Source organism: Canis lupus, chromosome 16 (assembly GCF_011100685.1).
Source record: "Canis lupus familiaris isolate Mischka breed German Shepherd chromosome 16, alternate assembly UU_Cfam_GSD_1.0, whole genome shotgun sequence".
NCBI classification, from domain to species: domain Eukaryota; kingdom Metazoa; phylum Chordata; class Mammalia; order Carnivora; family Canidae; genus Canis; species Canis lupus.
This window is the reverse complement of record NC_049237.1, coordinates 34282592-34307565: the sequence shown is the minus strand read 5'-3', so window position 1 is coordinate 34307565 and position 24974 is coordinate 34282592. Positions and strand designations below refer to the sequence as shown.

At 38.7% G+C, this 24974-nt stretch overlaps 1 protein-coding gene across 6 annotated transcripts in view; it reads right to left on the bottom strand.

Moving 5' to 3' along the window:
- The window catches only part of TEX15 (testis expressed 15, meiosis and synapsis associated), a 93899-nt gene that overhangs the window by 27437 nt on the left and 41488 nt on the right, over window positions 1-24974 (bottom strand). For all 6 annotated transcript variants that reach the window (XM_038560165.1, XM_038560168.1, XM_038560166.1 and 3 more), the window contains 2 exons: window positions 20283-20448; window positions 505-742 (listed from right to left, as the gene is read on the bottom strand). In XM_038560165.1, the coding sequence (XP_038416093.1) occupies window positions 505-742; window positions 20283-20448 (404 nt within the window). The remainder of the gene's footprint in view (window positions 1-504; window positions 743-20282; window positions 20449-24974) is intronic.

Below are 24974 nucleotides of genomic sequence, written 5' to 3'. Positions count from 1 at the left end.
AACTAAGAAACATTGCTATGTTGTAACCTGAAACAAATGTAACACTGTATGTCTATTACATTTCAATAAAAAATTAAAAAAGAAATTAACATTGTATAATACTATTACCTAAAATAAAGAATAAGAGCTTAGTAACTAGCTTAAGGCAGAATTACTATAACCAATGTTTTGGAGAAAAATACTTAAAATACTCTAGTATTCATTATAGTCTGAACAAAAGAGAGAGAAGAGTCATTTAAGACAGAAAAAAATATAAATTGGAAAGACAAAGATGATAATGGCTGTATTTAATTAGTTGGAGTTTTGTTTTATGCTGCATACCCAACTAAAGTCAGAAATAGGGGAAAATTCCAAATCATCATGATGATGAAAGTAATATATGTATTATTTATTTTATATAATGCAACTTAAAAACACTAATAATTCATACTGAAAGGACAATATGTTTCAGGTCAATTTAAAGCAGCTGAATATAATATTTAGTATTTGTTTTATGCTACCCACCTTAAAAATTATAATACTTTCTACAGTAATGCTTCTACTATGAGCATAATTCAAAGCAACATCAACATGTCTAAACATATAAGTTCCAAGAAGAGGATTTCCTAGTATCTTCAACGTAGATGTTCTGGTACTTATCCCATTTTGATATATTTCAGCCACATCATTCTGAGAAAGTGCTAAAAAGCAGAAATGTTCTTCAAGTTCTCTGCCATGTCTTCCACTCTCACGCATCTCTGACCTAAGGCAAAACAAACTGTGTATAGTTAAATGAGAATATTAACAGAATTTTCAAGGAGAAGGTAAATACTTCAGATTAACAACAGTTAGAAAACAAGACAACTATTGATAACATTCAGAAGCATCATTATCCTATAATAACAAGTGAGGCTGAAAATCATCTAAAGAAAGAATTCAAGAAGTAGATAACTACTCATCCAGAATTATGGACTACACTCGGTAGAGGCCAGTGATAATAAGGGCTAACATTTCCTGAATGCTACTAATAAACCTAGCACACTAATTTTTTTGAAATTTTTATGAATTTTCCAAAAATTGATTGCTATTGTTATTATTTTATTGTTGTTATAGCCATTTTCCCCCTCATCTCCCTTGCCTCTGTTAGACTCCTTTTTAAAATGAGGAATATTAAGTTCAGAGAGTGTACTTGCCAAAACAGCAAGGTGACAGAGTTGGAATTATGTATATGAACTTTTGCTCATTAAGTTCCAGAGCTCAAGTTATTCTTTTTTTAAAAAACTACTTATTCATGAGAGACATGGAGAGAGAGAGGCAGAGAGAGACACAGGCAGAGGGAGAAGCATGCTCCCTGCGGGGAGCCCGATGTGGGACTCAATCTCCGGACCCCAGGATCATGACCTGAGCCAAAGGCAGACACTCAACCACTGAGTCACCCAGGCGTTCCTCAAGTTCTTATTTGTGCTATGGATTAAAGAACATGCATTTCTTAAATAAATATATAGAGATACATACATGGTAAATTATTAGGGACATTCTCTATTTTTCAGGGGTCCAGGTAATAGCTGGAAGAAACAAGCTAGGATTTGATTACAGAGTACTCCTATCACAGAAGTAAGGAAATTATTAATCATCCTCAGAAAAGAAGTACACACACTTATAATCTGAAGTACACACTCTTCAAATTTTATATTCCATAACAAGAGCCACTTAACTGTATAAGACATATACCCCAACTAGCAGATTAGACAGGGAATCTACATAGTAGCAGCTATGTCTGCCATACTAGGTGATATAGTAGAGAGGTCGATCACTAGAATAGGACAGAAATGTGATTCCAAATGATTGTCAGCAGTGGAGAATTTCAGAACCTAGAAAGTAATGTGTATACAACAAAAGGAAAACTGTTCTTGAATACCACATGCTACCAATATTTGTTGTTTCCTGGAATACCACTCACAGAGTTTGTATAAATTACACTAAGCACATCAGCATATTAGTATCTATTTTATTTGCATGAATAACTTAATGTTTACAGTATACAGGGCCACAAAACACATGGCAACAGGTACAAGGAAGACTAACTGATTAGGGACACCTGGGTGGCTCAGTGGTTGAGTGTCTGCCTTTGGCTCAGGGCCTGATCCCAGAGTCCCAGAATCGAGTACCCCATCGGGCTCCCTACAGGGAGCGTGCTTCTCCCTCTGCCTGTGTCTCTGCATCTCTCTGTGTGTCTCTCATGAATAAATGAATAAAATCTTAAAAAAAAAAAAAAAAGGACTGATTAGATCATGACCATTTTGTCCTGTTCCCGGAAACGTCAACCCTAACTCTGAACTCCACATATTGTTATCTCCTGCTCTTGCTTACAACGTAACATCAGTAATTCTATGAACTACTAAGATATCAATGTCGATAAGGTCTAATTATTACAGAATAATTAGAGTACTTTCTCAACTAGTTTTCCCTAAAATCTGGAAAAGTATTAACTTTCTGAGCGTGCTTAGGAGGAATTCCTATATGACAGTACTAACAACAGCTCAAAGTTTGGGGGGAAGGAAGGAAAATGTTCATTGTTGCAAGGTTCTTACATTACACATGAATAGGACATTACATGAAGGTACACTGTGTGTAAACCCTAGAGCAAGGATTCTCAACAGTGGCACACACCATTAACATTTTGGGCCAAATAATTCTTTGTGTTATCCAGTCATCTTACTGGCTTAGCACTATATCCTCTTAAAGGATTGACTAAAATGTAATTATAACTTAATAAAGATTTGACCCAGAGCTCCAAAAACCTTTTAAAATTAAAGTAGAAAATATTCTCTGAGTTTTATATTAGTAATAAAACTGAATATGCTCTTGTTTTCAATATATGTTTTCAGAATAACACTTGAAAATCATTTAGGACTAAATATTTAGATAAAAGTGAGCAATAAAAAATTATCCTTTAGAAGTTTTAAAATATTCTAATTACAGTGTAGTTAACATACAGTGTTATGTTAGTTTCCGGTGTATAATATAATGATTCAACGATTCCATATATTACTCAGTGCTTGTCAAGGTAAATGTCTCTCTTTTTTTAAAGATTTAAAAAATTTATTCATGAGAGAAAGAGGCCGAGACACAGGCAGAGGGAGAAGCGGGCTCTCTGTGAGGAGCTCAATGAGATCCTGAGCTGAAAGCCAACGCTCAACCACTGAGCCACCCAGGCGTCCCGTAAGTGTAACCTTAATCCCCTTTGCCTAGTTCATCCATCCCCTCCAGTAACCATCTGTTCTCTATAGTTCAGAGTCCATTTTATGCTTCTCTTTTTTCCTTTGTTCTTTTGTTTTGTTTCTTAAATTCCACATATTAGTGAAATACTATGGTATCTGTCCTTCTCTGCTTGGCTTATTTCACTTAGCATTATACTCTCTACGGCCATCCATGTTGTTGCAAATTGTAAGATTTCATTCTTTTTTATGGCTAAGTAATATTGCATTATATATATATATTATATATATATAATATATATATATTATATATATATATATACACACACACACACACACCATATCTTCTTTATCCGTTCATCTGTTGATGGACACCTGGGCTGCTTCCATCATTTGGTTGTTATAAATAATGCTGCAATATTTATATTATCTTAAATATAAAGAAACAAGTAATAAGTTAATAATTTTCCAGGGGGGGAGGAGCAAGATGGCGGAAGAGTAGGGTCTCCAAATCACCTGTCTCCACCAAATTACCTAGAAAACCTTCAAATTATCCTGAAAATCTATCAATTCGGCCTGAGATTTAAAGAGAGACCAGCTGGAATGCTACAGTGAGAAGAGTTCGCGCATCTATCAAGGTAGGAAGACGGGGGAAAAAGAAATAAAGGAACAAAGGCCTCCAAGGGGGAGGGGCCCCGCGAGGAGCCGGGCTGAGGCCGGGGCGAGTGTCCCCAGGACAGGAGAGCCCCGTCCCGGAGACGCAGGAGCTGCACCGACCTTCCCGGGGGAAAGGGGCTCCAGGGAGTTGGAGCAGGACCCAGGAGGGCGAGGATGCCCTCGGGTTCCCTGGGACAGTAACAGAGCAACTGCGCGCCCAGGAGAGTGCGCCGAGCTCCCTAAGGGCTGCAGCGCGGCGGCACCCGGAGCAGCTCGGAGGGGCTCGGGCGGCGGCTCCGCGGAGGGAACTGCGCGGTTCCAGGAGCAGCTCGGAGGGGCTCGGGCGGCAGCTCCGCGGAGGGGGTTGCGCGGCCCGGGAGCGCGAATCCAACAGCGCAGGCCCCGGAGCACAGGGCGCCGGGACACAGCCCAGGATCCGGCCTCCCCCGGGACAGGCAGAGGCTGGGAGGGCTCAGGACAGCAAGGAAGCTCCTGCCCCGAGCTGAGCAGATCAGCGGCCCCGCCCCGGAGCCTCCAGGCCCTGCAGACGGAGTTCCTGCCGGAGCTGAATCCAGGTTTCCAGAGCTGGCCCCGTCACTGGGGCTGTTCCTCCTGCGGCCTCACGGGGTAAACAACCCCCACTGAGCCCTGCACCAGGCAGGGGCACAGCAGCTCCCCCAACTGCTAACACCTGAAAATCAGCACAACAGGCCCCTCCCCCAGGACACCAGCTAGACTGACAACTTCCAGGAGAAGCCAAGGGACTTAAAGTACACAGAATCAGAAGATACTCCCCCGTGGTTCTTTTTTTTGTTTTGTTTTGTTTTGCTTTTTGATTTGCTTCCTTCCCCCACCCCCTTTTTTTCTCCTTTCTTTTTCTTTCTCTTTTTCTTTTTTTTTCGTTTTTTTTCTTCCCTTTTTTTTCTCTTTCTCTTTTCTTTCCTTCTTTCTCTCCTCTCTTTTTCTCCTTTTCCCAATACAACTTGCTTTTGGCCACTCTGCACTGAGCAAAATGACTAGAAGGAAAACCTCACCTCAAAAGAAAGAATCAGAAACAGTCCTCTCTCCCACAGAGTTACAAAATCTGGATTACAATTCAATGTCAGAAAGCCAATTCAGAAGCACTATTATACAGCTACTGGTGGCTCTAGAAAAAAGTATAAAGGACTCAAGAGACTTCATGACTGCAGAATTTAGAGCTAATCAGGCAGAAATTAAAAATCAATTGAATGAGATGCAATCCAAACTAGAAGTCCTAACGACGAGGGTTAACGAGGTGGAAGAACGAGTGAGTGACATAGAAGACAAGTTGATAGCAAAGAGGGAAACTGAGGAAAAAAGAGACAAACAATTAAAAGACCATGAAGATAGATTAAGGGAAATAAACGACAGCCTGAGAAAGAAAAACCTACATTTAATTGGGGTTCCCGAGGGCGCCGAAAGGGACAGAGGGCCAGAATATGTATTTGAACAAATTCTAGCTGAAAACTTTCCTAATCTGGGAAGGGAAACAGGCATTCAGATCCAGGAAATAGAGAGATCCCGCCCTAAAATCAATAAAAACCGTTCAACACCTCGACATTTAATAGTGAAGCTTGCAAATTCCAAAGATAAAGAGAAGATCCTTAAAGCAGCAAGAGACAAGAAATCCCTGACTTTTATGGGGAGGAGTATTAGGGTAACAGCAGACCTCTCCACAGAGACCTGGCAGGCCAGAAAGGGCTGGCAGGATATATTCAGGGTCCTAAATGAGAAGAACATGCAACCAAGAATACTTTATCCAGCAAGGCTCTCATTCAAAATGGAAGGAGAGATAAAGAGCTTCCAAGACAGGCAGCAACTAAAAGAATATGTGACCTCCAAACCAGCTCTGCAAGAAATTTTAAGGGGGCCTCTTAAAATTCCCCTTTAAGAAGAAGTTCAGTGGAACATTCCACAAAAACAAGGACTGAATAGATATCATGATGACACTAAACTCATATCTCTCAATAGTAACTCTGAATGTGAATGGGCTTAATGACCCCATCAAAAGGCGCAGGGTTTCAGACTGGATAAAAAAGCAGGACCCATCTATTTGCTGTCTACAAGAGACTCATTTTAGACAGAAGGACACCTACAGCCTGAAAATAAAAGGTTGGAGAACCATTTACCATTCGAATGGTCCTCAAAAGAAAGCAGGGGTAGCCATCCTTATATCAGATAAACTAAAATTTACCCCAAAGACTGTAGTGAGAGATGAAGAGGGACACTATATCATACTTAAAGGATCTATTCAACAAGAGGATTTAACAATCCTCAATATATATGCCCCGAATGTGGGAGCTGCCAAATATATAAATCAATTATTAACCAAAGTGAAGAAATAACTTAGATAATAATACACTTATACTTGGTGACTTCAATCTAGCTCTTTCTATCCTTGATAGGTCTTCTAAGCACATCTCCAAAGAAACGAGAGCTTTAAATGATACACTGGACCAGATGGATTTCACAGATATCTACAGAACTTTACATCCAAACTCAACTGAATACACATTCTTCTCAAGCGCACATGGAACTTTCTCCAGAATAGACCACATATTGGGTCACAAATCGGGTCTGAACCGATACCAAAAGATTGGGATTGTCCCCTGCATATTCTCAGACCATAATGCCTTGAAATTAGAACTAAATCACAACAAGAAGTTTGGAAGGACCTCAAACACGTGGAGGTTAATAAGGACCATCCTGCTAAAAGATAAAAGGGTCAACCAGGAAATTAAGGAAGAATTAAAAAGATTCATGGAAACTAATGAGAATGAAGATACAACCGTTCAAAATCTTTGGGATGCAGCAAAAGCAGTCCTAAGGGGGAAATACATCGCAATACAAGCATCCATTCAAAAACTGGAAAGAACTCAAATACAAAAGCTAACCTTACACATAAAGGAGCTAGAGAAAAAACAGCAAATAGATCCTACACCCAAGAGAAGAAGGGAGTTAATAAAGATTTGAGCAGAACTCAACGAAATCGAGACCAGAAGAACTGTGGAACAGATCAACAGAACCAGGAGTTGGTTCTTTGAAAGAATTAATAAGATAGATAAACCATTAGCCAGCCTTATTAAAAAGAAGAGAGAGAAGACTCAAATTAATAAAATCATGAATGAGAAAGGAGAGATCACTACCAACACCAAGGAAATACAAACGATTTTAAAAACATATTATGAACAGCTATACGCCAATAAATTAGGCAATCTAGAAGAAATGGACGCATTCCTGGAAAGCCACAAACTACCAAAACTGGAACAGGAAGAAATAGAAAACCTGAACAGGCCAATAACCAGGGAGGAAATTGAAGCAGTCATCAAAAACCTCCCAAGACACAAGAGTCCAGGGCCAGATGGCTTCCCAGGGGAATTTTATCAAACGTTTAAAGAAGAAACCATACCTATTCTCCTAAAGCTGTTTGGAAAGATAGAAAGAGATGGAGTATTTCCAAATTTGTTCTATGAGGCCAGCATCACCTTAATTCCAAAACCAGACAAAGACCCCACCAAAAAGGAGAATTACAGACCAATATCCCTGATGAACATGGATGCAAAAATTCTCAACAAGATACTGGCCAATAGGATCCAAAAGTACATTAAGAAAATTATTCACCATGACCAAGTAGGATTTATCCCTGGGACACAAGGCTGGTTCAACACCCGTAAAACAATCAATGTGATTCATCATATCAGCAAGAGAAAAACCAAGAACCATATGATCCTCTCATTGGATGCAGAGAAAGCATTTGACAAAATACAGCATCCATTCCTGATCAAAACTCTTCAGAGTGTAGGGATAGAGGGAACATTCCTCGACATCTTAAAAGCCATCTATGAAAAGCCCACAGCAAATATCATTCTCAATGGGGAAGCACTGGGAGCCTTTCCCCTAAGATCAGGAACAAGACAGGGATGTCCACTCTCACCACTGCTGTTCAACATAGTACTGGACGTGTTAGCCTCAGCAATCAGACAACAAAAAGACATTAAAGGCATTCAAATTGGCAAAGAAGAAGTCAAACTCTCCCTCTTCGCCGATGACATGATACTCTACATAGAAAACCCAAAAGTCTCCACCCCAAGATTGCTAGAACTCATACAGCAATTCGGTAGCGTGGCAGGATACAAAATCAATGCCCAGAAGTCAGTGGCATTTCTATACACTAACAATGAGACTGAAGAAAGAGAAATTAAGGAGTCAATCCCATTTACAATTGCACCCAAAAGCATAAGATACCTAGGAATAAACCTAACCAAAGATGTAAAGGATCTATATCCTCAAAACTATAGAACACTTCTGAAAGAAATTGAGGAAGACACAAAGAGATGGAAAAATATTCCATGCTCATGGATTGGCAGAATTAATATTGTGAAAATGTCAATGTTACCCAGGGCAATATACACGTTTAATGCAATCCCTATCAAAATACCATGGACTTTCTTCAGAGAGTTAGAACAAATTATTTTAAGATTTGTGTGGAATCAGAAAAGACCCCGAATAGCCAGGGGAATTTTAAAAAAGAAAACCATAGCTGGGGGCATCACAATGCCAGATTTCAGGTTGTACTACAAAGCTGTGGTCATCAAGACAGTGTGGTACTGGCACAAAAACAGACACATAGATCAGTGGAACAGAATAGAGAATCCAGAAATGGACCCTGAACTTTATGGGCAACTAATATTCGATAAAGGAGGAAAGACTATCCATTGGAAGAAAGACAGTTTCTTCAATAAATGGTGCTGGGAAAACTGGACATCCACATGCAGAAGAATGAAACTAGACCACTCTCTTTCACCATACACAAAGATAAACTCAAAATGGATAAAAGATCTAAATGTGAGACAAGATTCCATCCAAATCCTAGAGAAGAACACAGGCAACACCCTTTTTGAACTCGGCCATAGTAACTTCTTGCAAGATACATCCACGAAGGCAAAAGAAACAAAAGCAAAAATGAACTATTGGGACTTCATCAAGATAAGAAGCTTTTGCACAGCAAAGGATACAGTCAACAAAACTCAAAGACAACCTACAGAATGGGAGAAGATATTTGCAAATGACATATCAGATAAAGGGCTAGTTTCCAAGATCTATAAAGAACTTATTAAACTCAACACCAAAGAAACAAACAATCCAATCATGAAATGGGCAAAAGACATGAAGAGAAATCTCACAGAGGAAGACATAGACATGGCCAACATGCATATGAGAAAATGCTCTGCATCACTTGCCATCAGGGAAATACAAATCAAAACCACAATGAGATACCACCTCACACCAGTGAGAATGGGGAAAATTAACAAGGCAGGAAACAACAAATGTTGGAGAGGATGCGGAGAAAAGGGAACCCTCATACACTGTTGGTGGGAATGTGAACTGGTGCAGCCACTCTGGAAAACTGTGTGGAGGTTCCTCAAACAGTTAAAAATATACCTGCCCTACGACCCAGCAATTGCACTGTTGGGGATTTACCCCAAAGATACAAATGCAATGAAACGCCGGGACACCTGCACCCCGATGTTTATAGCAGCAATGGCCACGATAGCCAAACTGTGGAAGGAGCCTTGGTGTCCAACGAAAGATGAATGGATAAAGAAGATGTGGTTTATGTATACAATGGAATATTACTCAGCTATTAGAAATGACAAATACCCACCATTTGCTTCAACGTGGATGGAACTGGAGGGTATTATGCTGAGTGAAGTAAGTCAGTCGGAGAAGGACAAACATTATATGTTCTCATTCATTTGGGGAATATAAATAATAGTGAAAGGGAATATAAGAGAAGGGAGAAGAAATGTGTGGGAAATATCAGAAAGGGAGACAGAACGTAAAGACTGCTAACTCTGGGAAACGAACTAGGCCAAAGTGGTAGAAGGGGAGGAGGGCGGGGGGTGGGAGTGAATGGGTGACGGGCACTGGGGGTTATTCTGTATGTTAGTAAATTGAACACCAATAAAAAATAAATTAAAAAAAAAAAGAGTAATTTTCCAAAAATACTTCCTCCTGTTTTTATGCAGGCACACTTATGAGGAGGAAGTGTCACAATCTGTCAGCCCTGTACCTTATACATACTTTAAGCTCTGGAGTGGAAAGTTTAAAATCAACCCAGCCTGTAGAAATACTCTTGGTTATGGGTTGGTCATTATTTTTTTTTTTACCACCATTTTATTAAACATTAAGTAAGGAAATGTAAAAACTTAGATAAGAAAATTTGTGTGGACAGAGAAGTTACGTATAAGTGAACACAGCACAACAAATGAGTGGTAGAAACAATATTAGAAATTTGGATATCTTTTGGAAGATCGTTAACTTAAAATTGACTGTGTGCTACTATGATGTTTATCTACCAAAACCAACTACAATAGAATAAAAGGGATAAGTGCCTCAGGTGGAATGCCCATATCCTAATTAATTAAATTATATAGATTTCCAAGATACCTTGTCTATAATAGGTAGTGAATAATTTTTTGTTGAGTAAATCAAACACTTTTAGTATCATATCTCAAACTTTAACCGGAAACAAAAGAACTCTGTTTAGCTACTGGGGTTATGTGGAGGGGAGAATGTAAGCATAAGTATATTTTTTAGGAAACAGTTAAAGAAAATGAAGTAACTGGCTTTGGAGAGCTGGAAAAATAATTTGTTTTCAAATCCATCAGACTGCTGATAAGTGATCAATGTCTAGCCGGCAGAAAGTAAGATATATGAAATAAAGCATAAACAAGGTAAGAAAAATTGGGATTTAACTAAGTTTACAAAAGAAGTAAATTTCTTTTTTTCCCTTTTTCGAGAGAGTGGGGATGGGGAGGGGCAAAGGGAGAGGAAGAGAGAGAACCTCAAGCCCTGTGAGAAGCCCAACACAGGGCTACACTCCACAACCCTAAGAGCATGACCTGGGCCAAAATCAAGAGTCAGATGCTTAACCAATGGAGGCACCAAGGTGCCTCCAAAGAAGTACATTTTTGATTCAAGAGTAGTGATGGTAGAGTAGCAGACCCTACCACTTGACCCCCAACAAAGATCAACAGTAAGATAGCTATCTATAAACAAAACAGCTCTGGGGGAGCTTTGGAGTTCGGCAACATGGTGGCGCAAAAAGTCAGAGAATAATTGCACAAGAAGGGAAGGATGAAGAGCTTCAATTTGCCTGTACCATTCCACACACTGAGCTGACATTGTTCAGTATCAAGAGGGAACTCCCCAGATAAAAAGAGTTCCCCTCACCAGGAAAGTGAGAGTGAGATGAGTAACCAGTTTCCCCAACCTTAGTAGAGGCACTATACGAAGGATCAAGGATCAGCTTTGGTTTTACCCTAACTGGAGAATGGCAAAGCTGAGACACAAAGAAACTGCTAGGAACAAGGAAGAAAAGCAGAGGCTACCAATTGCAATGACACAGTAGGAGCAACCACCTTCCCACTAACTGTTCAGCAAATACCACCAGCATCTTTCACCACTGAAAGATGACACTGACAGCCAGTGCAGCTGCAGCATACCCCTGCAAACTTCACTAGTTTCAGACCCTTAGGTATTTATATTTGTTGACACCAGCCACCTGAGTCTCCCCACCCATCTTCTACCAGAAGCCAGCCGAAGACTCTCTGGTTCCAAGACTGTAACACACAAAGCTAGATCCTGCAGCTGACCCACCAACATGCAGGTGCTCAGGGCTAGCTCCTCCAGCTGTGTACTTACATGATGTTGGCTAAACATCTGTCACCAGCCTAAACTGCTATGTGCACACCATGGCAAGATCCTGCAGCCACATTAGACCACACCCATAGCCAAGGCTCCTTTAGCTGCATGAAGGCCCAGATCAAGTCCTGTCTTCTGTCAAGCCTGTATCACTAGGCTCACCTGCAGCTTGCCACTCCAGCTATGCACCTGAATATCCTTTGGCCCATCCCCATCATTAACCTCTATACTGCCATGTGTCCAGGGTGAGATACAGCCAACATGGTAATGAACAACAGCCAGGATCCCCACAGCTGCCAGTGCACACGTGCTGTTGGCTGGCCCTTGCTGCCTCTCCTGGCACCCACCACTACCTATGCATTAGCAACTGGCCCCTGCCACAACACAGGCCCCTACAACTGAGTGTATGCATATAACAGACTCAGGCCATTACCACTGCTTACTCTGGTCCCTATCTGATGGACCAGGAGGAGATGCTGAAAATCCCAATAGCCTTTTTATCTCATGAGAATGCCTGGCAGCACTCACCAAAAACCACACAATTGTCTATAATGAATTGCTATTCACCCAAGGCATGATACAATGAGTTGTTATTCACCCAACAACCAACACCTGGAGCAACCACAGGCCCTGCACTTAGCAACCTGTCCCACTAACCAACATTCTAGCATGGCCCCATCTGCAGGTGAAGACCAAAGTTCAATGTATAAAGTCTAGAAGAGATGACCACTTCTTCAAATTTACAGACACTTATGCAAAGCTATGAGGATTATGAAGAATCAGGGAAATAGGTCTCCACCAAAAGCATACAGTAAACCTCCAGTAACTTGCACAAAGAAATGAAGATATAGGATTTACCCTACTAAGAATTCAAACTTGCTCTAAACAGTCAACATTGTATTTAAGTTCTAGCTAGAAGAATTAGGCAAGAAAAAGAGATATAAGGCATCCAAATTGGAAAGGAAGAAGTCAAACCGTCACTATTTGCAGATGAGTTGATATTACACACAGAAAATCTAAAGACTCTACCAAAAAACCCTTAGCATACATGAATTCAGTAAAGTTGCAGGATACAAAATTAATATACAGAAAATTGTTACATTTCTATACACTTAAAAGAACTACCAGAAAAGAGAAATTCAGACAACAATCCCATTTACAACTACATCAAAAATAATAAAATACCTAGCAATAAATCTAACCAAGAAAGGGAAAGACCTGTACATTGAAAACTGACATTAATGAATGAAACTGAAGAAGACACAAATATGAAGAAAGATATTCTTTGCTCATGAATTGGAAAAGTTAAGATTTTAAAAAATATCCATACAACTCAAGGCAATCTACAATTCAGTGCAATCCCTACTGAATTCCATTTTTCACTGAAATAGAATAAATAATCCTAAATTTGTATGGAACCACAAAGACCACGAATAGCCAAAGCAATCTTGCGAGAGAACAAAGCTGGAAGCACAATGCTCTCTGATTTCAAATTACAGTTTAAAGCTATAAAAATCAAAATGGCATGGTACTAGCATAAAAACAGACACGGAGATCAATGAACAGAATAGAGAGGCCAGAGATAAACCCAGGCATATACAGTCAATTAATTTATGACCAAGAAGCCAAGAATACACGATGGGAAAAGGACAGTCTCTTCAACAAAGGTGTGAAAACCGGACAGCCACATGTAAGAGTGAAACTAGATCACTTCCTTACACCATACATAAACATTAACTCAAAATGGATAGAAGATTTGAATGTAAGACCTGAAATCATGTATCCCTAGAAGGAGACCTAGGCAGTATGCTCCTCGACACTGGTCTCAGCAATCATTTTTTGGATCTGACTCCAAAAACAAAGGCAACAAAAGCAAAAATAAGCAAATGGGACTATATAAAACTAAAATACTTCTACACAGCAAAAAGAATCAACAAAAAGAAAAAATAACCTATGGAGTGGGAGAAAATATTTATAAACTATATATTTGATAAGGGGTTAATATCCAAAATACATAAGGAGCATACAATTCAAAAGCAAAAAACCAATCTGATTAAAAAATGGCAGAGAACTTTAATGGATATTTTTCCAAAGAAAATGCATAAATGACCAGTAAGTACACGAATAAGTGTTCAACACCACTAATCATTAGGGAAATGCATATCAAACCATAATGAGATATTATCTCATACTTGTCAGAATGGCTGTTCTCAAAAAGACAAAGTAAAGAGTGCTGGTGAGAATGAAGAGAAAAGGGAACCCTGGTGCACTGTTAATTGGAATATAAATTGGTACAGCCACTATGTAAAATAGTATGGAGATTCCTGAAAATATTAAAAATAGAACTACCATATGATCAGGCAATCCCACTTCTGGGTATGTATCTGAAGGAGATGGAACTGCCATCTCAAAGAGATATCTGCACCCACCATGTTCACTGCAGCAGTACTTACAATAGCCAAGACATGGAAACAACCTAAGTATCCATCAACACATGAACTGATAAAGAAAATGTGGTATACACACACACACACACACACACACACACACACACACAATGGAATATTATTCAGCAATAAAAATGAAGGAAGTTCTTCAGTCTGTGACAAGATGAATGGACCTTGAAGGCATTACTTTAAGTTAGAGAGAGACAAATACCATATGATCTTATATATGGAATCTAAAAACATCAAATTCATAAAAACAGAGATGAGAGTAGTGATTGCCAGGCCTAGAGAATTGAGGAAATGGGGAGATAGATGCTGGTCAAGGATACAAACTTTCAATTATAAGATGAATAAGTTCAGAAGATCTATGGGACAGCATGGTTATTGCAGTTAACAATACTGTATCATATACTGGAAAGCTGCTATAATAAAGCTTTAATGTTCTCACCATAATAACAAACAAAATAGTTAATTAAGTCAAGTAAAAGATGAGTTAGCTAACCTTATCACAGTAAACATTTCATAATGTATCATCACATTATACACCTGAAACTTTCACAGTGTCATATGTTAATCATATTTCAAAGCTAGAAGGAAAAATCTTCTAACTTACACAAGAAGTCTGGAGATAATGCAGTGTATTAATTTTCTATTGCTGCTGTAATAAATGCCCACAGACTTAGTGGATTAAAACAAATCAAGTTTTTTTTTTTTTTTTTAAAGATTCATTTTTTTATGTTAGAGGGAGAGTGTGAGTTAGGAGAGGGGCAAAGGGAGCTCGGAGAATCCCAGAGCACACTCCCTGCTCAGGGGAGCCTGACACGGGGCTCGATCCCAGGACTCGGAGGGGAGCCTGACACGGGGCTCGATCCCAGGACCCGGAGATCATGATCTGAACTAAAGCCAAGAGTCAGCCTCCTAACTGACAGAACCACCCTGGTGCCCCCAACAAATCAAGTTTATTATCTTACAGTTAAGCAGGACATAAGTCCAATATAGGTCTTATCGGGTTAAAATAAAGATATCACTTGGATTGTGTTCTGGTCTCAGGTTCCAAGGGAGGATCTCTTCATTTTTTGGCAAAATTTAATTGCTTGTAGATGGAGGACTAACATCCCATTTCCTTTCTAGCTGTTAGCTGAAGGCTGCTTCCAGGTTCCAGAAGTTACCCACATTCCTTGAGTCATAAAGCCTCTTCCATCTTTAAAGCCAGGGAAAGCAGGCTGAATCCCTCTGAAATTCTTCTTTTGTCTCCTCTCTCTGACCCATTCTTCTGCCTTCCTCTACATTTCTAAGAGTTCATATTGTAAGTCCACTTACTCATATTGGGCCCACTCAGGTAACCCAAGATAATCACCTATCTGCAGGTCTGTGAGTTCAATCAGATCTGCAGAGTCCTTTTTGTTATGTAAAGTAACATATTTACCGATTCTAAGAATTGGGATGTGGACATCTTTGAGAGTGCAATATGCTGCCTACTGCAGGCAGATTCTGAATTTATTTAGCTCAACAATATTAACAATTCAAGTTTCTTTGCCTTGACACTCCACACTGCTGCTCACAGTTTTATTCTTTTTCTGGCTCCTCTAAGTCTTAAGAAGGCTGCCAAGCAGCAACTAGACCTATAGGTTTCCTTGCTTGTAGTCCTTAACAAAGACATTGACTTCATCTCAGGATTTCCAGGCAAGTCTCATGCTGTGTTCTAATGAGCCATACAAGCTAGGCTTGTGTATCAGTAAACCAATAAAGGAGAATAAGACAAGGAATAGTCTAAATTATGTAAGATGATTTAGAATTGTTAGAAAGACTGCAGTCTACTAACTTGACTACCTTTCATAAACATCCTTCTTCCAACATATACACTTTCAGAAGTGCTCATGCTCACATAAAACACTTTCGATCCACCTCACAAAAAGGGAACCATCCAAAGTGTCATCTAGTTACTGCATCTAACTTTAGATACATGTTGTGAGTAATATGCCTTCATTTCTAACAGGTCTGAATATAAATGTATATAGTTAACATCCATTTAGGCAATATATAGCAATAAGATTAAGTTATCTACACCAAAAAATACTCTGATGAAGGGAAAAAATTAGGAATAACTACAATTAAATCCAGAAAAACGAAGAATGACACAAAAATGGTATTAACTGACACTTAGCAACAGTATATCCTTTTGAAAGAAGAACCTAGGATTCTTTACCTTCAAATTTCCAAAGGCTAGTAACCATAGCAAGATCATGTTTAGACTATGGTTGCAATTAGGACCTTCAGTCTCCTGGCAACAAACCTCTGAAACCTTCTCATCCTCCAAAGCTCAGAATTTGAAATGGCCTTTACCTATTGCATTCCAATTAGAAACTACCCATTTGGGGATCCCTGGGTGGCGCAGTGGTTTGGCGCCTGCCTTTGGCCCAGGGCGCGGTCCTGGAGACCCAGGATCAAATCCCATGTTGGGCTCCTGGTGCATGGAGCCTGCTTCTCCCTCTGCCTGTGTCTCTGCCTCTCTCTCTCTCTGTGTGTGTGAGTATAAAAAAAAAAAAAAAAAGAAACTACCCATTTCTTCCCCTAAATTGCACTTGAAATATATCTTTATTGTATAAACCTGAGTACTTTCCATTTACCCTGTAGAAAATACTTAAAAGGAGATATTGGGAAAGGTTGAAGGCAATAGACTTGTGCTTTGCAGCATACTTACCTCCTGTTAAATCTCCTTTTTAAACCCAAATTCAAACTAACTTCAGAGAAGATGAGCTAATCTTATGAAGCTGATCTGTGAAACCAGACCATAAGAAGAAAGAATCCTTAACAAATCTGAATTTTAAAGGCCTTTTGAGTTGAAGCAGGACATGATCAAGGTACTTCAACATCCTGAATTTTCTGTATAACTTCTCCCAAAACCACAGCCTCATGAAGCAAATGGTTATGCCCCAAGATATAAAGGATTATTACCAACTTCTCAAGTTGGTACCCTTACTTCCCAATATCCAACTTATATCTATAATTAGGAATCTCTTATTTGCCAGTACCTCCTATCCAGTACAAAACTATCAGCTGGAATGCTTGTTAACTTCAAGTACAAAAACTTGCTCAACTAGGCTTAAAAATAAGTTGATTTCTTATAACAAGAAATTCAGATATCAGGCAGCCTTTATCAGGATTGATAGATTCCACAGCTCCAGATGTCATCAAGGATCCAGGTATTTTCCATCTCTTTGTTCTGCTTTTTTTTTTTTTTAAGATTTTATTTATTTATTAGACACACACACACACACACACACACACACACACACACACACACACACACAGAGGCAGAGACACAGGCAGAGGGAGAAGCAGACTCCATGCAGGGAGCCTGATGTGGGACGGTCTCCAGGATCACACCCTGGGCTGAAGGCAGCACTAAACCGCTGAGCCACTGGGGCTGCCCCACTAGTCTTTTTCTTAGCTCAAGGGTACTATCAGTAGCTTAAGCAACATGATTCCTTGTCCACATCAGATTGGCTTCTCTTCCCCAGAGACCCAAGCCAATCCATTTGGAGTGTGTTACTGACCCAAACTGATTTACTTCTGTCCACCCTTGAAACCAACTCTTAATAAACTAAATGAAATTAACCACAGACTACATCTGAAGTAAACAGAAACTGATATGTCAAGTACTAATTCAATCACAACATTAATCTGGGTACTGACAATCTTTAAAACGACATCCTTTCATACAAATTTGAAAAATTTAAAAGTAATCATTTAAAAAAAACATTTTATTTATTCATGAGAGATACAGAGAGAGAGAGAGAGAGAGAGAGAGGGAGAAGCAGGCTCCTCGTGGGGAGCCTGACATGGGACTTGATCCCAGGACTCCGGGATCATGGACTGAGCCAAAAGCAGATGCTCAATTACTGAGACATCCAGGTTCCCCAAAAGTAAGTAATATTTTTTTTTAAAAAGGTCAAACTAATACAAGTAAGGCAGCAGAATTAAGAATAATTCAGTTTCTCTTTTACCCATTAAGATCAGCTCAAGTTTAACTCTTCAAAGCATCTTTCAAAACTCTTAAGACTAATCAGTCCCTCATCTATGCACCTATATCTTTATTATAACATTTCATATTTAGTTGTATGTCTTCTAAATTAGAATGTGAATTCTTCAAGACAGGAAAAAATATTCATTGTTCTTTGAGGGTATCAAATATAGTGTCTGACACAATAGGCACTCAAATGTTTAATGACTGAATACACAGATGTTTAGATATTTTTTAAAGATTTTATTTATTCATGAGAGATACAGAGTGAGGCAGAGGCATACGCAGAGGGAGAAGCAGGCTCCCTGCAGGAAGCCTGATGTGGGGGTCCATCCTGGGACCCCAGGATCACGCCCTAAGCCCAATGCAGACACTCAACCACTGAGCCACTCAGGCATCCCCATGTTTAGATTTTTAATGCCTTTGCTACTATCAGACTTAAGAAGTGGTAGATAGAATGCAGATAAGAAGTAGAAATTGGTATCCTTTTGGAAATACTTGTTTTTGCTGAGCTCATAGATACAGTAACTCCTCTCAAGAGAATGATAGAAAAGCTATGAGGCACCTGGGTGGCTCAGCTGGTTGAGCATCCAACACTTGTTTGTGAGATCAAGCCCCATGCCAGGCTCTGTTCTCAGTGAAGAGTCTGCTTGAGATTCTCTTCCTCTCCCTCTGACCACTTCCCCACTCTCTCAAATAAATGAATAAATGAATAAATAAATATCTTTAGAAGAAAGAATAGCCAGAGGCAGTTACTAACGTATTTTTTTCATTATATTATTTTCTTCTGCTATTCCTTCTTTTTATTTTTCCTTTTATTTTTTCCCCACTGTTCCTTAAGGCTAATTAAGGGCATTTTATAGCATCACTGTTTTTTTTTAATGAAATAAAAATGTATCTTAACAATTATGTGCCCACTGTGTTGTCAGCTTCATACTACGGACATAAGAACAAAGAAGATAAAACTCACAATGCAGGAAAATCACACAAAACACACGGTATTAAGCTATGAAATGAGTATAATGTACTATGGGAAACAAATGAGTCTGTCTAATTGTGCAAATAACTCAGAAACCAATAAATCCTACATTTGTTGGTTATTAGCAATGTTCTAACATGTCTCATATTTTTGGGTACTTGTTCTGATTTTTCTGGTTAACATCAACAGGTTGTAAATGAAGGGGGCATTATGAAAAAGGACCAAGTTTTACAATACCAAAAGAACTGAAACCAAAGAACAATACCAGGAAAAATTTTTGATCAAACTGTCATTTCAACATGGAAGTGGCAGGAAATGCCCACTGCATTCCACTTTTGCTCAAAACTGTTTTCTGGATGACAGAGTATGTATGCTACCACCTGAATCTGTCACTCCTACCAATTCTCTCAAAGTGATATCAGGGGATAAGTATGAGTCAAGAGGAATTAATTCTAAAACAAACAAACAAACAAAGAAACCAAAAACATTCCAAAATGAGTTCTGAGTGTGTTTCCTTGATCAAACTACAGTGCTCGCTTCGGCAGCACATATACAAACTACAGTCAGGTTTTAAGTTAAATGTTAATTAGTGAAGGAGGAAATTCAGAAAATGAACAAGTTGTGTTCACATAAGATCTAGATCTATAAATATAAAATGTTTACAATGAGAATTTTGCATACGCTTTTCTTCTTTCTTATGAAAGTAGTACTTTTAAAGAATTAGTATCAAAAATATTTGTACACCTGAAACTAATGTAACACTCGTGTTAACTATACTCAAATAAAAAAAATTAAAGAAAAAAATAGCGGCTCTAGCAGAATGGGTAGACACAGCCAGATACAATCCTGCCTAATTAAAACATCAACTAAGTCTCTAAACAATTAAAAGAAAAAGTTATTTTTCTGAATACTTTCACTGCTGTTTTATATTATGCAGGAGGCACAAGGGATATACAAAATGGTGCTTAACAAATGTGCTTATGTATGCTTCTGAAAAATTTACCAAGATTAAAAAATTAGAAGTGTCTGAAACTCTGGCTACATTAACCTCTAAATCTTACACTTAGCTCTTCACTATTACTCAAGGCTATGAGAAGCCAACAAAATAATGAATAAACAATCTCTGTACTTATTTTCTTAGTAATACTTACCAAATCTTAAATGGTAGAAATTGCTAATTGATACATGACTTCAATATTAAAAGAACACCCCCCCCAAATCTCAACCACCTTTGGGTGGTAGGAACTTACCTCTTAGAAGTAAAATTTTTTTCCAGATCCTCATTGTGAACCAGTTTTGTGTCTCCAAACTGCCATGATGATTGTAGATCACAGTCTACATCAAGCTGGCACTGGTTAAGAGTATCATGTATGAAACTATACTCTCTAGTATTGGTGCAACAAGGTGATAAGTAAACTAAAGATAAAGAAAAGGGAAGTGGTTATTTGACTTTAAAATTATATTTTTGTACATCTACACAATGACACATATAACTATAATATAAACCAGAAAAACACTAGTAAAACTCACAGATCTTAGGATTTTACCAGTTTTACATGCACGTGTGTGTACATATCGTTCTATGCAACTTTTGTTGTATGTATAGATCCACGTCAACCATTATAACTGATATACACAAGTGTTCCATCACCACAAAGATCTCCCTTATGCTGTTTTAGAAATAGAATCATACTAATAATTGTATTCCCTTTCTCTGCCTCTAAGTCTTGAAAACTACAAATCTATTCTCCACCTCTGTACTTTTGTCATTTCAACAATATTTTGTAAGTAGAATTTTGCAGTTGTGACCCATGGACATTGATTTTTTTTCCATTCAGGACAATCCCTCTGAGATCCAACTAAGTTATTTCAATAGATGGTTTCTTTTTGTTGCTGAGTTAAGTATTCCATGGTATGGATGTACCATAGTTTAACCATTCACTCGCTGTAAATCCAGATGGTTGCCAATTTTTAGTTTTTACAAGTAAAGCTGCTATGAACATTTGTGTATAGGTTTTTGTGTGGATGTAAGTTTTCATTTCTCTCAGATAAATGCCTAAAAATGCAACTGCTGGGTCATATGGTAGTTGCAGGTTTAGTTTTTAATGAAACTATCAAACTGTTTTTCAAAGAGTGGCTGAGCTACCTGGTTTCCACTGGTTATATGACTGATTTGGTTATTCCATATCTTTGCTAACACTGGGCACTGCTACTCTTTCAATTTAGCTGTCTGTAACAGCTGTGTAGTGATAACTCATTGTGGTTTCCATTTCCTTAATGGCTATGGTGCTGAACATCTCTTTACGTGTTCATTTACCATCCATACATCCTCTTTGGTGAAATGTCTATTTATGCCTTTTTCCTTACTAATTGGACTGTCTCCCCCTCTTTTTTTCTTACTAATGAGTTTTGTTTTGTTTTAAAGATTTTATTTATTCATGAGAGACAGAAAGAGAGACACACACACACAAGCAGAAGAAGCAGGCTCCATGCAGGGAGCCCGACGTGGGACTCGATCCCAATCTCTAGGATCACACCCTGGGCTGAAGGCGGCGCTAAACCACTGGGCCACTGGGGCTGCCCTTACTAATGAGTTTTGAAAGCACTTTTTTTCAGATACATGACTTACAAGTATTGGTGAGGATCTGGATAAAAAGGAACACTTGGGGCAGCTCGGGTGGCTCAGCGGTTTAGCGCCGCCTTCAGCCCAGGGCGTGATCCTGGAGACCTGGGATCGAGCCCGTTAGGCTCCCTGCATGGAACCTGCTTCTCCCTCTGACTGTGTCTCTGCCTCTCTCTCTCTCTCTCCTCTCTGTGTATTCTCATGAATAAAATCTTTTAAAAATGTAAATTAAAAAAAAAGGAACCCTTGTGCACTATTGGTGGAAATGGAAGTTCTTCATAAAATTAAAAATAGAAGTATCATATGATCTAATAATTCCACTACTGAGTTTTTACACAAAGAAAATGAAAACACAAATGTGAAAAGATACATGTACTTCTATGTCTACTGCAGCATTATTTACAATAGCCAAGATACGGAAGCAGCCCAAGTGTTCAATAATAGGTGAATGGATAAAGAGGTGACACACACATGCACACACATACACACACACACACAGAGGAATATTACTCAGCCATCAAAAAGATGATATCTTGCCAAGTACAACAACATGGATAAACCCAGAGGGTATTATGCTAAGTAAGTCAGAGGGAGAAAGACAAATATTATATGATTTCACTTATATGTGGAAAATGAAAAACAAATGAATAAATAAAAAGCAGAATCAGACCTATAATAGAAAAACTGATAACTGCCCGAGGGAAGTAGGATGGGAGGATGGGTAAAATGGGAGATACAGGCTTCTGATGATGAAATTTATAAGTCACGGGGAGAAAAGATACAGAGTAGAGAATATAGTGGGTGGGATTGTTAACAGTGTTGTATGGTAAACACATGGTAAGTACACTAGTTGTGAGCATAGTATAATGTATAGAGTTGCTGAATCACTGTTGTACACCCCAAAATAATATAACACTGTATGTCAACTATTACCCTCAAAAAACCAAAACCCCACGTTTTCTCCCACTCTAGGCTTCCTTTTCACTTAACTAACAGTCCTTCAGAAAATAGCTTTTTAATTGTGATAAAGTTAATGTATCAATTGTTTTTTATTTTTTAAAGTCTGTTTTGTAATCTTTATACCCAATATGGGGCTTGAACTCACAATCCCAAGATCAAGAGTTGTATGTTGTACCAATTGAGCCAGCGAGGGGCTCCAACCACGATTCATTTTGAATTATTTTTTGTGTGAAGTAGGGGGAAGTTCCTTGTCTTGCCTATGGATGCTGTCCAATTGCTCCAGCCACATTTGACAAAAAGGCTACCTTTCCTCAATTGAATATACCTTCATAAAAATTAACTAAAAGAAAATCAAATGAGCATATTTATGTGGGTCTATTTCTGGAATCTCTATTTTGTTTCACTGATGTGTCTTTCCCTCTGCCATTGCTACACTATCTTGATTACTGTAGCTACACAGTAAGCCTTAGTATTGAGCAGAGTAATTACAAACTTTCTCTATTTCAAAATTGTTTAAGCTATTCTAGTTTCTTTGCCTTCTCATGTAAATTTGAGAACAAATTTGTTTATTTAGAAAATGACTTGCTGGGATTTTGAGAAAAACGGCAATAAATCTAAAGATAAATTTGTAAAAAAAAAAATGGTATCATTATGTTGAATCTTCAAATCTATGAATGTAAGTATATCTCCCTAATAAGAGATTCTCTTTGATTTCTTTAATCAGCATTTGCAGTTTATTTTTTTTTTAGAGAAAGATTGTGCTCATGAGAGCAAGGTGGGGGAGGGCCAGAGGGAGAAAGAGAGAATCTTAAGCAGGCTCCACTCAGCATGGACCCCAATGTGGCATTTGATCTCAGGACCCTGAGATCATGACCTGAGCCGAATCAAGAGTCTGATGCTTTTTTTTTACAAAAAGATTTTATTTATTTATTTATGAGAGAGAGAGAGAGAGCGCGCGCGCATGCACAAGTGGTAGGGTGGGGGGGCAAAGGGAGAAGCAGGCTTCCCTGCTCAGCAGATCCCAGAATCCTGGGTTCATGACCTGAGCCAAAAAGGCAGATGCTTCAATGAGCCACCTGGGTGCCCAAGAGTCCGATGCTTAACTGACTGAGCTACGCAGGCACCTAGCTTTTGCAGTTTAAAGCATAAAAACAGGGCAGCCCTGGTGGCTCAGTGGTTTAGTACCGCCTTCAGCCCTGTGTCTCTGCCTTTCTTTCTTTCTCTCTGTGTCTCTCATGAATAAATAAATAAAATATTTAAAAAATAATAAAGCATAAAAATACTGTAGATGTTTTATTAGACTTATACACATGTATTTCATGTTTTGAGCTATTACAAATGGCATGTTTAATATCATTTTGATTTTCACGTATTCTTTGCTAATATAAGAAATTCAACTGATTTTTCTTATTATCTATCTATCTATCTATCTATGAGATTTTATTTATTTATTCATGAGAGACACAGAGGCAGAGACACAGGCAGAGGGAGAAGCAGACTCCATGCAGGGAGCCTGATGTGGAACTTGATCCTGGGACTCCGGGATCATGCCCTGAGTTGAAGGCAGAGGCTCAACCAATGAGCCACCGAGGTGTCCCAATTTTTCTTTTTTAAATAGAAACATAGTTGACATACAATATTGTATTAGTTTCAAGTATACAACATAGTGACTCAACAATTATATACATTACAAAATGCTTACCACAGAAAGTGTAATTACCAACTGTCATCATACAAAGTTACTACAATATTAGTGACTATCCCCCAGGCTGTATTTTTCATCCTCATGACTTACTTATAAATGGAAGTTTGTACGTCTCTCCCCTCTGGCAAACTCTAGTTTCTTCTCTGTATTTATGAGTCTATTTCTGCTTTTGATTGGTTTGTTCACTTGTTTCGTTTTTTAGAATCCATATGTAAGTGAAATCATGCAGTATTTGTGCTTTCCTGTATGACTTATTTCACAGAGTGTAATACCCTCTAGGTCCATCTATGTTGCCACAAATGGAAAGACATTATTCTTTTTTATGGTTGAGTAATATTCCAGTGTGTGTGTGTGTGTGTGTGTGTGTGTGTGTGTGTGTGTACATACATATACCACATCTTTATCCATTCATCCATCTTGGGCACTTAGGCTGCTTCTATGATTTTTCTATTTTGATCTTGTATCCAGTGAGTGACCTTGCTGAACCTATTATTTGGAGGGTTCCCCCCACCTTTTTTTTGTAGATTCATCTGTTTTGTTTCCTAAATTCCACATATGAATGAAATCGTATGGTATTTGTCTTTTTCTGCTGACTTACTTTGCTTAACATTATACTCTCTAGATCCACCCAGGTCGTTGTAAATGGCAAGATTT